The 15,514-nt window shown below is 37.5% G+C and overlaps 1 protein-coding gene across 9 annotated transcripts in view; it reads left to right on the forward strand.

Moving 5' to 3' along the window:
* Window positions 1-15,514, forward strand: part of NUMB (NUMB endocytic adaptor protein) — a 157,420-nt gene that overhangs the window by 129,918 nt on the left and 11,988 nt on the right. For all 9 annotated transcript variants that reach the window (XM_010962556.3, XM_045522739.2, XM_074365297.1 and 6 more), the window contains 2 exons: window positions 13,048-13,122; window positions 15,064-15,204. In XM_010962556.3, the coding sequence (XP_010960858.1) occupies window positions 13,048-13,122; window positions 15,064-15,204 (216 nt within the window). The remainder of the gene's footprint in view (window positions 1-13,047; window positions 13,123-15,063; window positions 15,205-15,514) is intronic.

Here is a 15,514-nt window from a genome sequence, read left to right on the forward strand (position 1 = left end):
AAATAATCCCATAACGTGAACAAATATGACTCTTAGAATACTTTTTTTTCTTCCAGTTTTACTGAGATAGAATTGACATACAGCACTTACGAGTTTAAGGTACAGCGTAATGATTTGACTTCAAACATCATGAAATGATTCCCACAATAACTTTAGTGAACAGCCATCATCTCATATAGATACAAAACAGAAATTTTTTTCTTATGTTATTGTGGGAAGAATTCTTTTTATGGCAAGGCAATTTTATTCTTTTTTCTTTGTTTTCATTTTCAGAGCAATTTTATTCTTATATGCAATTTTTTTAAGTTATAGTAAGTCATTAAATGAGTTTGGAAAGCCAAGGGGGTAAAATCATCACTCATAATCTTCCCAGAAAGGTGCTTTTAAATAAAGAAGTTCAATTTGGAGCCGTTTAAGTCTTTCAAGTTGCCATCATTCAACTCACATTCACACTAATCTGTAAGAGGTAGTCTGGTGGAAGAGATTTAGTTTGTTGAGTTTGCTAAGTCAATTATGTGTTGATGAAAGCTAAAACTGAAGAATCTCATAGAACAGTATATGACAGGGAGTTTTTATCTAGTGCAGTTCCTCATAAATTTTGACACTTTACTAGCCTTCACATCATGTGTGGTTTAATGGTCCAGGATAAGGAGAACAATAGTTATCAAGAAGTGTTTCCATCAAACATATTTATATAAAAGTAGTTGGGGGAAGAATTATTAACCCCAAGTCTGAACTTATAAATCATGGCCAGGAGAAGTGCTTCTTCTTTTTTGCTAAGGTGTGTCCTAGACCTGACCACCCTGTCCTATTCTGTTGGGGACCAGAATTCCCTGTTCTTTCAGCTGATGAGAGCATTGCCTCCAGAAGCTTTAGCAATGAGAAACAGATAAATCTGTGTCTGTTCAAGACTGTATTATTAACCCATTGTAAGATTACACACATCTTAGAAGGGGAAAAAAATCCTGAAACCCTGAAATACCTTTTTCTAGACTTAGCTACATTAAATTGCTCCTTGTTTTAGGAAAGCCAAGAATGTACTCAACTCTTTAGGGGTATTATATGTACCTTCACTAGTGTATTTAGCCATATTGGGCAAATATTTTATTACAAAGCAATTACATGGCACCTAACATTTGAAAAGGATCTTTTAATTTTAATGTAGTTGAGGAAACTCATGAGCTGAGTAATCTATATTAACATTTTATGAGGAACTGACTGAACACAGAGATATAAAATGTTCTTAGACCACTCTATTAGGTCTCTTTTTAAAGCCATTGTATTAGAAAAACTCAGTTCAGTCTACTTCCTGTGAGTCTTTCTCACGTGTGTCTTTTACTACTGACACAAAACACTCATCACCAAATGTGTAGATTTTTTCCCCTACCCCAAGCAATTCTTTGTGACACCAGCTGGATGTCCTACAATTTAATTCAGTTCCAACACTATCTACCTGGAGATAGTGTCAGATCCCACTGATTTAAGGACTTAGTCTCACAAGACTGCTCCCACCCATGTCAGATGCCAGTTGCAGGTAGTAGGTACCTATAACTTCTGTCCAGTTTGGCTACAAATGGGAGTGTCCCACGACCTCCTCAGGTTCAATTAATTTACTAGAACAGCTCACAAAACTCAAGGAAACACGTTTACCAGTTTTTTTAAGGATATGACAAAAGATACAAATGAAGAGCCAGATGAAGGGCAAGGTCTGGGAGAGTCTTAAGCACAGGAGCTTCTGTCCTTATGAAATTGGAGTGTGTCACCCTCCCCATGTCAATGTGTTTGACAACCCGGAAGCTCTCTGAACCTTGTACTGTTGGATTTTGCAGAGACTTCCTCATGTAGGCACGATCAATTATTATTTCCAATTCCAGCCCCTCTTCCCTCTCTAGAGGATGGGGGATAAGGCTGAAAATCCCAAGTTTATCATAGCTTGGTCTTTCTGATGACCAGCCCTCATCCAGGAGTCGTCCAGGAGCCCACTCAGAGTTGTCTTGTTGAACAAAAGCTGCTCCTAGCGCTCTTATCACTTAGGAATTTACAAGGGTTTTAGGAGCCATGTGTCAGGGATGGGGTCAGAGAGAGACCAAAAATCAGAACAAGAGATGCTCCTTGTACTCTTATCACTTAGGAAATTACAAGGATTTCAGGAGCTCTGTGCCAGGAACCAGAGGCAGACACCAGTATGTATTTTCTACTATCTCACAGCCATTTACTTGTATTTATATAGAGCTTTATAGTTTATGATGGGCTTTGACCTACTTTCCAGCTTCCTACTCATAACAGCTCAGTGAATTAGACACGATAGTTCATGAAACTACTTTTAACAAATGAATAAACAAACTCAAGGAGGTCATCCAGCTAGCAGTAAATGGTAGTGCCTACCCTGAAACCAAAGTTTTCTGAAACTTGGTGCAGAGTTCTTTCACCTACCCCGTGTTGACATTGTCTCATTCAAAAGTTCTGGCCTCTGCTTGCCTCAGGTAGATCTTAATTGTAGTGAATGGAGAAATGTCAAATGCAGGAGACACTAGACAGCTCAAGAGCCTGAATGCTTCCCACAAATATACATTGTCTGGCCTGCACACAGTTTATAAATTTGAATTAGCTGCCAATATTTCAGACATTGAAAGCTTTCACATAAAAACTAGGATGTCTCTCTCAAGAATTAGAAGATCTGACAAAACAGCGTGCTTTCTATGTGGCAACAATGGCCTGAGCTGAACAGCAACTGTGCCTTTTGGTTGCCTCTTTGCCACAATCCCTGCAGCTCCCTATGGTCCTTACACTCAGCCTGCTTCACTCATTTTGTTACCAGCTTTTAACCTTGTAGGCATTTGAGTTTGTGAACTCCTCGGGCTGTTATGTCGCTTTGATTTTTTTTTGGGGGGGGTAGGGGTGGGTAACTACTTCTAACTGTACAAAAATCACCAAAAATACGATAATACCTGTTCTAACAGATCCTGTTGATGTACTGCCAAATATGTTTTCCCCCCAAGTTTTTATGCTGTTAAAATTGTTAAATGGCATCTTTAGAAATGGTTTTAGAGAATACATAGTTGAAAAGCAATGCATGATTATATTGTTTTCACCTAACTCTCAAGAGTAAAACATTTCATGGCATTATGACCACTGTTAAGTCAGTGTACTCACACCTGCTTTCTATTTAGATGTTCTCCTCAATGGCAAATTGTACTTAGTGCTTATCTTCATTCTAGATCCTTTTCTTTACAAGTGAAGAAATGTCTGCTGCCTCTTTCCCATTCTGCCTTTCTGCTTTAAATTCCCATGCCCTTTCTTCTATAAATTTTACCTTCTCTTGTATTTTATTAGATACATCTTTTAGGATTTGGTTTATTTTTCCTTTTGAAGTGCTTTATAAAAGATTTCTGAAGAAAGGAACAGTGGACAATCCCAAGAATAATCAGAGGATTTCCATTAATCCTTGGTTCCAGTGTTTCCTGTGACGTGAGCAACTAATATGTGAAATGTCCTGGTCACTGACCTTTTCTAGATTAAAAAAATTTTACTTACCTTTAGAGTTACCTTTGTTATTTGTATTCATGAAAGCTCAGTGGTTCTCAGTCCTCAAGTCATAGTGTTTAAAACATACTTGAGACAGTGCCACGCTATCCAGATCAAAGATGATGAACAAGACAGTCTCCATTTTTCAGTCCATTTACTCTCTCATTTTTAGATGACTGTTTGATGAGTCCTTCCTTTTCCTTAAACCTCCAGAATTTCTTACTCTGTTCTCTTTTCAGCTGATGACCTTGCTTCACTTCACTGAAAAAATAGAATCAGTCAGCCTCAAATATGACACCACACCTACTCACCTACATGCAGCCATGCACATACAGTCTGTTTTCTCTCCTGTTCAAGAGATGAACTGTCTGTGCTCCTCACTGAGGCCAACTGCTCCATGAGATTCTTGTTCCAGCTCTTACTTATTCCAGCAGTGCTACCCCCCCACCCAGGTCTCCATAATCCATGTTTCTTTCTCTAGTGGATCATCCATTAGCATAAAAACAAACCATCTTTTAAAAAAAAGTTTCTTCTTGGTGCCTTCAGTTTCTGCTCTTCCTCCCTTTGTTAAACTTATTTAATCAGATGTTTACCCTCACCACCTGTCAAGTCGTCTTCTGTATTACTATTCCAATAGTCCTATCAACAGCATTTGACATAGCTCATCTCTCCTCTTCTTTGAAACACTATTCATTTGGAGTTCAGGGGTCGTACTCTCTCAGTTTTCCCTTATATTGCTGCCTACTTCTCAGTCTGTGGACTCTTTTCTACCTACACCTCTCCCGTGATGATCTCATCTAGTGTTATGGGTTTAAATACCATCTCTATGCTGATGATTTTGAAATTTCTATTTCCAGACATCTCCCCTGAACTCCATAGTGGTGTTTCTGTCTTAGAAGCAGGATAGCATAGGGGTCAAGGACACAGACTCTGGAGATCTAGATTCCTTGTATTTAATCCTAGCTCAGCCACTTATTAATTCTGTGACTTTGGGAGAGGTTCATAACCATTCTGTACCTCAGCTTCCCCTCAATTGAAAAAAAAAAAAGGATAATACTAATACCAACCTCATGTGATTGTTGTAAAGATTAAATGAGTAAAATATAAGCAAAGTGTACAGAACAGCCTGCCATATGGGTACATATGAGATATTATTATCATCATCATCATTAAACATTTCACACCAGACATGTCACACTAACGTGTCACAAACCAAATTGCAAAACTCTCTCCCAAACTACTCTTCCCTAGTCTTCCCCATCTCAGTCCCTGTGCTTTAGCCCAAAATCCTGGATCCAGTCTTGACTCCTCTTTCTCTTATACCCTGTATCCGTCCCATCAGTATTTCCTGTCTCACTACCCCCACCACTACTGTCCTGGTCCAAGCCAGCTTCTCCTCTTGCCTGAATCATTGTATTCGTGTTGTACTCCACCTGCTTTCATTATCCCTCTACCATTTGTTCTCAAGATACCAGCCTGAGTGATTTTTAAGGCAGAGGTCTGATTGTGTTGCTCCTCTGCACTGGATCCTCCAGTAGCTTCCTGACCTACTCAGAGTAAAAATCAAAGTCTTTTGGGCTGAGTAGGCCATTGTACATGAATTCTCCCTGTCCCTTTTCCTGTCTTCTCCTACTCTTGCTTCCTCTGTTTCATCCACACTAGCCTTCTTGCTATTCCTTGAGCATATTAGGTATGCTTCGACCTCAGGACCTTTGCATTTGCTATAACCTGTAGTCTGGAACACATATTATCCAGACATATGCATGGCTTTCTTCCTCATCTCTTTCCATTCTCTTCTCTAAAGCCCCATTTTCAGTGAGGCAGTCACTGAGAACCCTATTTTAAATTCCAAATACCACCCTCCTCCATATATACACACTTACTATTCCTCTTCATAGCTTTATTTTTCTCTGATAGAGCTTATCACCATTTTTCATCCCATGCATTTTACTTGTTTCTCTCTTCCTCACTAAAACATAAGCTTTGTGTGGACAGAGATCTTCACCTATTTTGTTCACTGCTGAATCTTCAGTGCCTAGAATAATATGTGGTCCATAGTAGCTGCTCCAAAATGAGTCAGTGAATGACAAATGCTTTCAAGTTTACTCTGTAGTGGGAAAAACAGGACAGGTAGAATACTGGTTACTAAATTGTGTAAAAATAGCAGGTACTACTGGAGCAGAGATGGAGAATGAATGCTAGAGATAGTGATGAAGGCTTCTGAGAGGAATGATACCTAAGGCTGAGACTTAAACTGTGAGTTCCAGTTAAGTTAGAGGAGAAAAGCATTTCAGACAGAAGGAATAGCATTAACAGGACCACTGGGGTGAGTGAGAACCTGCCTCAGCTCATTCATTCATTCAACCTAGAGATATACAGAAGGAGACAGAAGATGAGACCCAAGTTTATGGTATGGATGACCAAGGCGGTGCAGGAATGATTCTCTGAGATGACGTATGATGGATTTGGTTTTGGACAGATTGAATTTCAGATCCCTGTGGAATTTTCATTTCTGCTATTATACACATTTGAAATATGAACTTAATATTAGAATAATTTCCCCTTCCTGCAATTAAAAGTGATTTGGCAAACTAGATGAGCTAAATTGCTTCCAAAAAAATCTCTCCTTTGCTATGTTGGTTTATAACATGCTACCAACCCTTATTTTTTTCCTGGAAGCCTTTAAAGGCCACTCTCACTTAAGAAAGTGTGGGCTAAAAGTTACTGTACTTTTAATGAAGCAGCCATTGGAGATAGTACCAGTCTCAAATTCTGTAGAAAGTTGTTTCCCTTCACTGTTTTGTCCTTTGGAGAACACTCACTGTATCTTGAAATTGTAAGACAAAATTTGTTCATTACATGATTTATTAAGAAATTCAAGTATCATCAAATTATAGATTTTAAGGCCCTTCTCAGATATTTTAAAAAAAAAAGTTTCCTGTGAAAGAAGAGAAGTCTCTTGTCATTCATTACAAGGCATACTGTGTCATAGTTGCCCACTAACATATTATTACAATAACATAACATTATTACTCCTAATGACTGGGTTATCTCTGTGTGTAGGTATGACAGAAAGACTGACCAGAGATTCTTTACACATGGGTTACCCTTGAAGACCTCTTTGGTGTGTAGCAGAGAGAACTTTGTGCAATAGAATGGCAAATCACTGTTGCTCAGAAAGAGTGACTCACTCTACCCTTTCTGCCCAGATTGGCTGTCTGCTGCTGTTGCTTCTTAACATTTCATAGCTCTGCCAAATTATGCTTCTGTGTATCTTTATAGCATTTCCTTGCTTTGGCTTACGTCAGAACACCTTTTTTCTTTTATCTATCATACACCCAACACAATTGTCTTGCCTTCAAATATCACTTCTATTTATGTTGATTAATTGCATGTTCTTATTTCATTGGTGGCCTTGGGAATCGTAGAACATTAGAGTTGGACTGCACCTGAGTTCTGGGTCTCAATTTAAAGTAATAGGATATGAGCGCATTTGTTTAAAAAAAAAAAAAGAAAAAGATAGAAAGAATTGAGGGACATAAAATTCCAAATAGGTCTACTATTTCAGTATAATGAATTGTCTTTCCCAAAAAAGATTTAATTAATGATCACTTTCCAGAGATTATGATGATTTGTTTCTGAGGGATGGTTTGTATCAGAGGTCATCAAAATGTGACCCCACTGCCTGTTTTTGTAAATAAAGTTTTATTGAGACAGATCCATGTCTATTTGTTTACACATTATCTGTGGCTGCTTTTGTGCTGCAGGGCAGAGTTGAATAGTTGTGACATAGACCATATGGCCTACAAAGCCTTAGCTACTTGGTATCTGGTCCTTCACAGAGAAAGTTTGCCAGTCCTTGATTTAAACAGTTTAGAAACTTACTTCTCCAACTGGAAATCTGAAGTGCTTCCCCAGATAGCACCGATATGTAAAAAAAGTGACTGTAAGGACTTGTCAGCATACTGAGAATATTTTCAACTTGTGATCTCCATTCTTTGTTTTGATTTGGGGGTGGGGGAGGGGATTCGGTTTGTTTATTTATTTATTTTTAGAGGGAGTCACTGGGAATTGAACCCAGGACCTTGTGCATGCTAAGCATGCGCTCTACCACTTAAGCTATACCCTCCCCTGTGATCTCCATTCTTCTTTAATTTACTGTTTAAAGTGGTGTCTAATGGAAAAAAAAAAAAACTTCTGGAGATAAATAGGTAGGTAGATGGCAGTTCTTTATTGAAATTAGTTATTTCAGTTGCCTTTTATTGTGAGTGTCTTTTGTATTTAGGGGAAAGTGATCTTATAGTATACTGAGCTTGTTTAGTTATTATTTCCATGTCATTTCTGCAACCACTTTGTGTTTCTTCACAGGTATTTTCATGTGAAGGTTACCCGTGCATTTCTCTTAATGGCAGCACAGTTTTCCTGATTCAGTCATTTGTGATGGACCCAGTGTCAGTGTCTGCTTATTTTCTGTATTGGTTTATATGTACCTATAATAAAAGATGTTTAAGGGAGATGTTTGCTTTAAAACTCTAAGCTGGATATTTAGAGAGTTGAGTGATTACTTGAAAATTATACTATTTCCTGTTTTTCTCTCATAGATTAGCTTGATCCTTCTCAGATTTTACCAGTTTAAATTCTAAGTTACTGACATTCTCTTCATGTTAGGCCCATTTTCTTTCTTTGAAGAATAAGTAGTTTTCTCTTTGTTGTAAAACTATATTTTTGTACATTGACACTAGTCAGTGAGAATTCTACCTATAACCTTGAAATTATTATTAAAATAGACACTATTGGAACATTGGTGATGAAATAATTCTTAATGTCTCACATATGCATTACCCCTACTACATTTCTATTAGTGTCTGAAGTATTATATAGCCCTTTTTAAAGATAATTTTATTTTTTACACTTAAAAATTTTTTAATTTATTTATTTATCATGGGGGAATTAGATTTATTTATCTATTTATTTATTAATTACTGGAGGTACTGGGGCTTGAACCCAGCAATTTGTGCATGGTAAACAAGCACTCTACCACTGAGCTATACCCTCCACTCCCTCAGTCTTTTTTTTTTCCCAAGGAGTGTTTATGTCACTGAAATGTATGTAAATTCTGTATTTATTATCAGAATGAAAGACTCTAAAGTTTACAGGTAGTATAGAAACATTGCTACTATAGAATTTATGAGAGGAAGTCTAGGCTTAATTTCAGCTGCAGGTGTCTTTGAGTGTTAATATCTTAATACCTGATTGAAGTAACTGTAGTGTGGCAAACTATAGTGACATTCCAGAACAGCACTCAAGTGTATGGACAAATGGAAGAACTCATATTATCTGTTCTATTCTCCTATTTAGAGAGATCAAAGGCTATGAAATTTGACAGATACAGTGCCTCACTGATACATTAGTACAACACCATAAAAATTATTATAAAGACATACCTCAAAAAGCAGAGATGTTTTCATGTCTAATTGGGCCAAGAAAGTATTTTCCTGTATGTGATAAGGAAACTAAATGGAGAACAGTCCCATTCTAAAATGGCCTTTTATTCTGCCCACCTTCAGTCTCCGAACCTTGAAGTAGTTGCTGGACTCTGTAGGCCACAGCTACATAATGAGCATATTGATAAAACTGTAAATTTAATTTCTTACACAGGATTTTCATTGCCTTTTGGCAGTCTTCTGTGTCACGGATTAGCTGTCTCCTATCCCTACAGCAGATATTTAGCAAATTTATTCCTTCAGCAACTATGTCTTAAACTCCTGCTCTGTTCTAAACTCTGAGGATATATCAGTGAACAGGATGGAAAAAACCCTGCCCTCGTGGAGCTTACCTTCCAGCATAATGCTGCATAATAAGCATTGGTTAAATATGGGCAGTTACTGTTGCTGGTGGGGTGTCTGTTTTCCCAGTTAGCCTGGACAGCGCCAATATAACGCCTGTTTCTGGGTTTTAATAGCACCCTCTTTTCTCTTTCAAAGGGGTCCCAGTTTGAACAGTAAATTATATGACCACACTAGTTCTAAACCTTTTACATCTATTAACTTATTGAATCCTCATAATAATCCCATGAGGTTGTAACGCCATTAACATCATTGTGTAGATGTGGAAACTGAAGTATAGAGAACTCAAGTAATTGCTCTTGGTCATACTAGTAAGTGGCAGAACCAGAATTCATATCCACACAACAGCTTGATTCCAGGGTGTGTTCTCTGAGTCAATATACTGCACTGCCCCAGTACTGCTGTTGTAAATCTTTACTTCTTTACCCTGCCTGTCTGCATTCTTCCCAGTAAAGTAAAGCGGGTTGTCTCATCTTCTTCACAGATGAATCTGTGGCTCTTTGAAGTGAACTTCCTCAACTTGTCACTCTCTCCTTTACAAATCCATCTTCATTTCTGCTCGGCTTCATTCCATCCCTCCATTTCAAGAAAGAGACATTCCCCTTCCCACCAAAAACTTGTATTCTAGCCTCATCCCATTCCGCCTCCTGGAGGACTTTGTTCTCTATGTTACTCTTCTCTCTCTTGGGTCTTCAGTCTCCATCTTTCCACTGGCTTTTCCCATTCAGTGTGTAAGCATGATTTGTTGTTGTTGTGTGTATTACTCTTAAGTTTATTAATATAATGATGATAAATGGCTACCAATTATTTACTGCCTTCTTTAAATCCCAGATACTGTATGTATTCTGATCCTTTAACAGATCCTGCAGATACTTTACAGATAAAGAAATGGAAGCTCAGAGGGCTACATAACTTGCTTAACTTATGAATAGTGGCACTGAATTCAGACTCATATGTGTCTTCCTCAAAAATCCATTCTGTTTCTAGTATATCATGTTAGTTTATCACAGTTCTTAAAGAACTCCCTTGGTCCTCTGCCTGTCCCCCATTGCATTATAGCACTTTTTGTAGAGAAGTGTTTTTTAATTTTTTAAATTCTTTTTGGAAGGGGAGGTAATTAGGTTTTTATTTATTTTTTAATGGAGGTACTGGGGATTGAACTCAGGACGTTGTGCATACTAGGCATGCACTCTACCACTGAGCTATACCCTCCCCTGCTAGAAAAGCTTTTTTAAAGAGAGTACTTAATACTTGTAGACTCTTCTTGCCTTTCATTTACTTCTCAACCCTTCTAGTCTGATTTCCACCTTTCTGTTTAGAACCCTCCAGAGGAACAGAACCACTGTTTGTTTAGATAGATAGACAGACAGACAGACCGATTTAGGTATCTCTTATCTAACTATACATATGTATATAGAGAGAGGGGGGGTTTAGTTTCAAATTGGTCCATGTGATTGTGGGGGCTAGCAAGTCTGAAATCTGTCAGGCAGATCAGAAGGCTGGAAATTCAGGTAGGACTGCTCTTACAGACTTGAGGCAGAATTCCTTCTCTGGGGAAACCTCTGTTTTTACCCTTAGGACCTTATAAGGACCCATACTATCAAAGGTTATCTCATTTACCTAAAGTCAGTTGATTGTAAATGTTAATCACATGTTCAAAATACCTTTATAGTAACATGTAGACTAGTGTCTCCCAAATCTAAAATTCCATCTTAGAATTCTCTACTGAGTTTTAGACCTATCTGTCCAATTGCTTAAATGTTGCATAGACATATCAAAGTTGGCTTGTCTCAAACTGAAATCCTATTCTTCCCCTCTCACTCTTGCTTTTGCATCTGTTTTATTCTCTGTCTTAGTTTGTGGTACCTTCACCCAGTTACCCAAGCCAGGAACCAGAGAGGAGTCTTCAACTTCTCACTTACATTTACCATTTAAGACTTTCTCATCTCTATCCCTGTCTCAACCAAGAGAGCTCATTTTCTCTCACCTAGAATCTTGTTGTGGTTTTTCTACCTCCTGTCAGTCTCTTTCCAACTCCTCTACACTGCTCCAAAGTTATATTTAAAAATGCAAATTATTTAAAATTCCTTTAGTAGCTCCTAATTGCCCACAGAATTGAGGTAGAATTCTTTAGCGGGCACATGAGGCCCTTCCATGGCTAGGCCTTTCCTGCTCTTTATCTCCCGCTTCACCTTACTCACCCATCTATTTTCAAGCCACACTGAAGTATTTATAGAGACCAGATTTGCTGTGTTGTTTGTTTCCTTTGTCCTGTGCTGCTGTTTCTTCTGCCTGGAATGTTCACTACCTCTATTACTTCCCTGCCTTCCTTAACCTCCACCTTGGGCAGCTAGAAAAATTATTTCAGTACCAAATTCAATTTTCTCATCTGAATAACTTTCCCCAGTTTCACAAATAGATTTTACTGTGCCTCCTTTCTGACATTGTTGTACACTGTTTTCAACTCTACTATGGCATTTATTACTGTATTATTTATTTTTGTTACCTTTCAATGGACTGTGAACTCCTCGTGTATCTCTACTGCCTGGCACGTAATAAGCTCTCATCAGATTTGTGATGGTGGTGATGGAGATGATGAGCCCAGTGTGAGCTCCCCAGTCCACTTAAATAAGGCTATGCCTTCCATATTGAGGAGTGCTGGGCTGGGACGTGTATAGAGGAGAATGGTAGACATCTCTTTATCCTCCTTTGTCCCTTCTAGAGGCTGCTACTCCAACTTTTAGTACCAGATTCCTTTTGATCTATACTTTTTATGATGTTCTGATACCTGTTCTCAGCCTTCACTTTGCTTATGTTTTATTTTGCTTGTATCCTTGGAGAAGTTAAAAAGAAAGGAAACTGTTAAATTACTATTGCAAATCTCCACTGTCCCATTTTCATTCCTTCATGGGAGAAATCATACATCAGCTTGTTCTCACGTGATTCTTGTGTGCCAAAAGAAGTCTTTTCTGAGCCAGTAAGAATTCATGTCACAATGACTATTTTTCCAACAGTTTTTTTAATCCTCTTATGTCCTCAAAATGTCTCTATGTATTTAATGTCAAATTCAAAACTAAACCAGTTTTGTGTTAATCCTGAGAGAAGAAATAATGGTTTTTAAAGATTGTTAAAGGAATAATGAAGACTTCTTGGGTTTTTAACATGAAAATTTCAGGTGACCAAGGGCCCTACTATACACACTGGGGTCAAAGGATAGTAGAATGGTCAGCATCTCAATTTAGACTTACTTATTACTTTCTACTCTAAATACACTAGTAGAAGCTACTTGTGGTGTAACTCCTTATATATTTAATATTTATCTAACTCTTGGTTTTTATGGTTGAGTTTTAAAATGGGTGAAGAATCTACTTATTCTTTGCCCTATACAGAATGTGGTAGCTTGGTTTTTTATTCCATCTGTCCTCCTTATCCTTTACTTAATTTTATCTTACTGTTTTGCATTGTGTTTCTAAAATAATGGCTTTGGCTTGTTTTTTTCCTGAATGTTTCTGCAGTTTGGTTTGAGTATCTGGCTTTGGGCACCCCTCCTGAACTTGGACTCCATCTGTACTTGTGACTTTTAGAAGGCAGAAATCAGTGTTTTCTATGGAAGATAATTTTTTAATATTATGTATATATATGTCTCTCCCCCTTCCTTTTTGGTTTCTTTTAAAAGACTGGGAAAAAAGCAGTTAAGGCAGTCCTGTGGGTATCAGCAGATGGACTCAGAGTTGTGGATGAAAAAACTAAGGTAAAACTTTCATAAGCTTAAGTGTTACTGCTCATGTTTTTTTGTATCCCTAATGATCAAATACAGTGCCATTAAGCTGCTGGAGTCACTGTGTATCCTTCCACTTTGTCCAAAGTACGATCTTCAGAGAGACTAGTTAATGTTCAGTAAACAAATTTAGTTACTCATTTACCTTATGAAAAATAGAATTCTCTCAGCATTTTGTTCTACATGACACAGCATGTTTAGCCTACTGGGTAATTTGTATTTAATGTTAAGATCTGAGTTCTATTTTTGTTCTTACACATTAAAAAAAAAAGTTTACCCCCATAAATTTGATGTAAAAGATGATGGACCTTTTATCACAGTTAAACATTTTTTTTTAAAAAGATGATGGGACCACATCTGAAATTTCTTCTTGTTCCTTAAAAAAAACACTTTATTTTTAGAAATACTTTTAGAAAGTGATATTTGAACTGATTAATCTGTTATTTAACTGAAAACTCAATTTAAGTGAAATCGTACAGCCTAGTTAACAGCTCATTTGGTTACCACTTACTTAGAATCCAACTGTATCTCAAATAATAAATAGCATTTTGCATTTGAAAGAAAGTGATCCTATATACCTAAATAAGAATAGACACAAACTCTGCCCTTAGCATGAGATATTATATAAGTGCAGTTAATCATTAATTAAAATTTTCTAAGAGACCTAAAATCTGGAGAAATTTTAACAAGAAAGCAGTTTAAAAAAAAATCTCAGATGTCACTGGAAGGGGGAGAAAGTCTGGCAGGTAAAGAGCAGTTTTGATGGATTGCTTGCCTGATACATTTTAAGTGGTTTAATATAGCTACATTTTTGTTCTTTTGACCTTCCTTAGGCCTTTTTTTTTAAGTTCAAGAAAAGTGATAGTCTTAAATGTACATCACAGGTGGAAACAACCATCATTTTAATTAGCTTATTTTTAAGAATTTGTGTAGATGAAATTTGTTGTATGTGGAGGCTGTTTTTTTAATTGCTTTATGCAATAGTTAGAAAGTGATGTTGCCCCCTGGTGGCTACTTAGAGCACTGCCATTAATTAGATTAGCTCTTCCCACGTTGAGCGATAACAGTAATTGATGATTTGTCACCCTGAGACCCATCATGAGCAGAAATGTTGTAATGTATATAATATATAAAGGGCTCATATTTAGACTATATAATTACTCACACATATTAAAAGAGAAATGACAGACAACCCAAGACTTGAAGAATCACTTTGCTGAAGAAGAAATTCATGTAATCAAGGTTATGCAGAATAAAATTATAATGAGCCACCAGAATGTGGAAAACTTTAAAAAATTGACTGGCAGGTTTGTGGGGCAACAGGAATTCTCATAGTTATGCTTTATAAAAGCCATTTTGTTTGATTGTATGTTTTAGCACCTACAGCCCTCACCTCAGCATCTAGGGATTTCAGGCCATTGAAAATACCACACAGAAGAGCCTCAAGATTAAAAAAAAAATGTGTAATATTTATACAATGTATATACTATGCTATTGAGCAAGTATATAAACAGAGAGAGTCATACTCAAATGATCAGTAGGTTAATAAATACATCGAACTGTTCTGGAGATGATGTTATTAAATATGAGCTATATGGAAATTGGATTAAATTAACTGATTTACATATATTGTAAAACTGAACAAGGAATTTACCATGATAAAGCTAGACCCAGCAAGCATGTATTTTAGAACATGAAGAGGAAGTGTGAGGGAGGACTTTGGGCAGATTGCCTCTTATGATCTCTTCTGGGTCAAATTCTTCATGTTCAGACTTCTGGCTCAGACCTAGCTATTCCATTGCCCTGATGCATTAGATGGAGGGGTTTTGTGTTGTGAAACGAACATCCTGTGTTTCTTCTGAGAAGCTTGAATAACCTCTTAAGTCCTCTTTCTTTGTGCTTCCCCTCTTCTAGGACCTCATAGTTGACCAGACAATAGAAAAAGTTTCTTTCTGTGCCCCAGATAGGAACTTCGATAGAGCCTTCTCTTATATATGTCGTGATGGCACAACTCGGCGCTGGATTTGTCATTGCTTCATGGCTGTCAAGGACACGGTGAGTCCATCAGTGTGGATTTCATCATGACTAGCCTCAGTTCACCAAGCTCCTTTCGAATTGGCTCAGCCAAGCAGTTTCCACATTTTTAATAAGTATGTGCTGTTTCAGCACTTGGAACTGCCTAAACTAGCTTGCTTTCCCGCCTTTTATTCAAGTAGTTCAGTAGTTCACACTCTTGGTGCAACCCTGCAGCTCACAGAGCAAGATCATTGGCTGAGATCCAGGGTCATTAAAGGAAAGTGAAAGTGCTCTGGTGACCGTGGCTGCTAAACTTTATTTGAAACTTTTCATTATTAGAACAATTTTC

Source organism: Camelus bactrianus, chromosome 6, assembly GCF_048773025.1.
Source record: "Camelus bactrianus isolate YW-2024 breed Bactrian camel chromosome 6, ASM4877302v1, whole genome shotgun sequence".
Lineage (NCBI taxonomy): Eukaryota > Metazoa > Chordata > Mammalia > Artiodactyla > Camelidae > Camelus > Camelus bactrianus.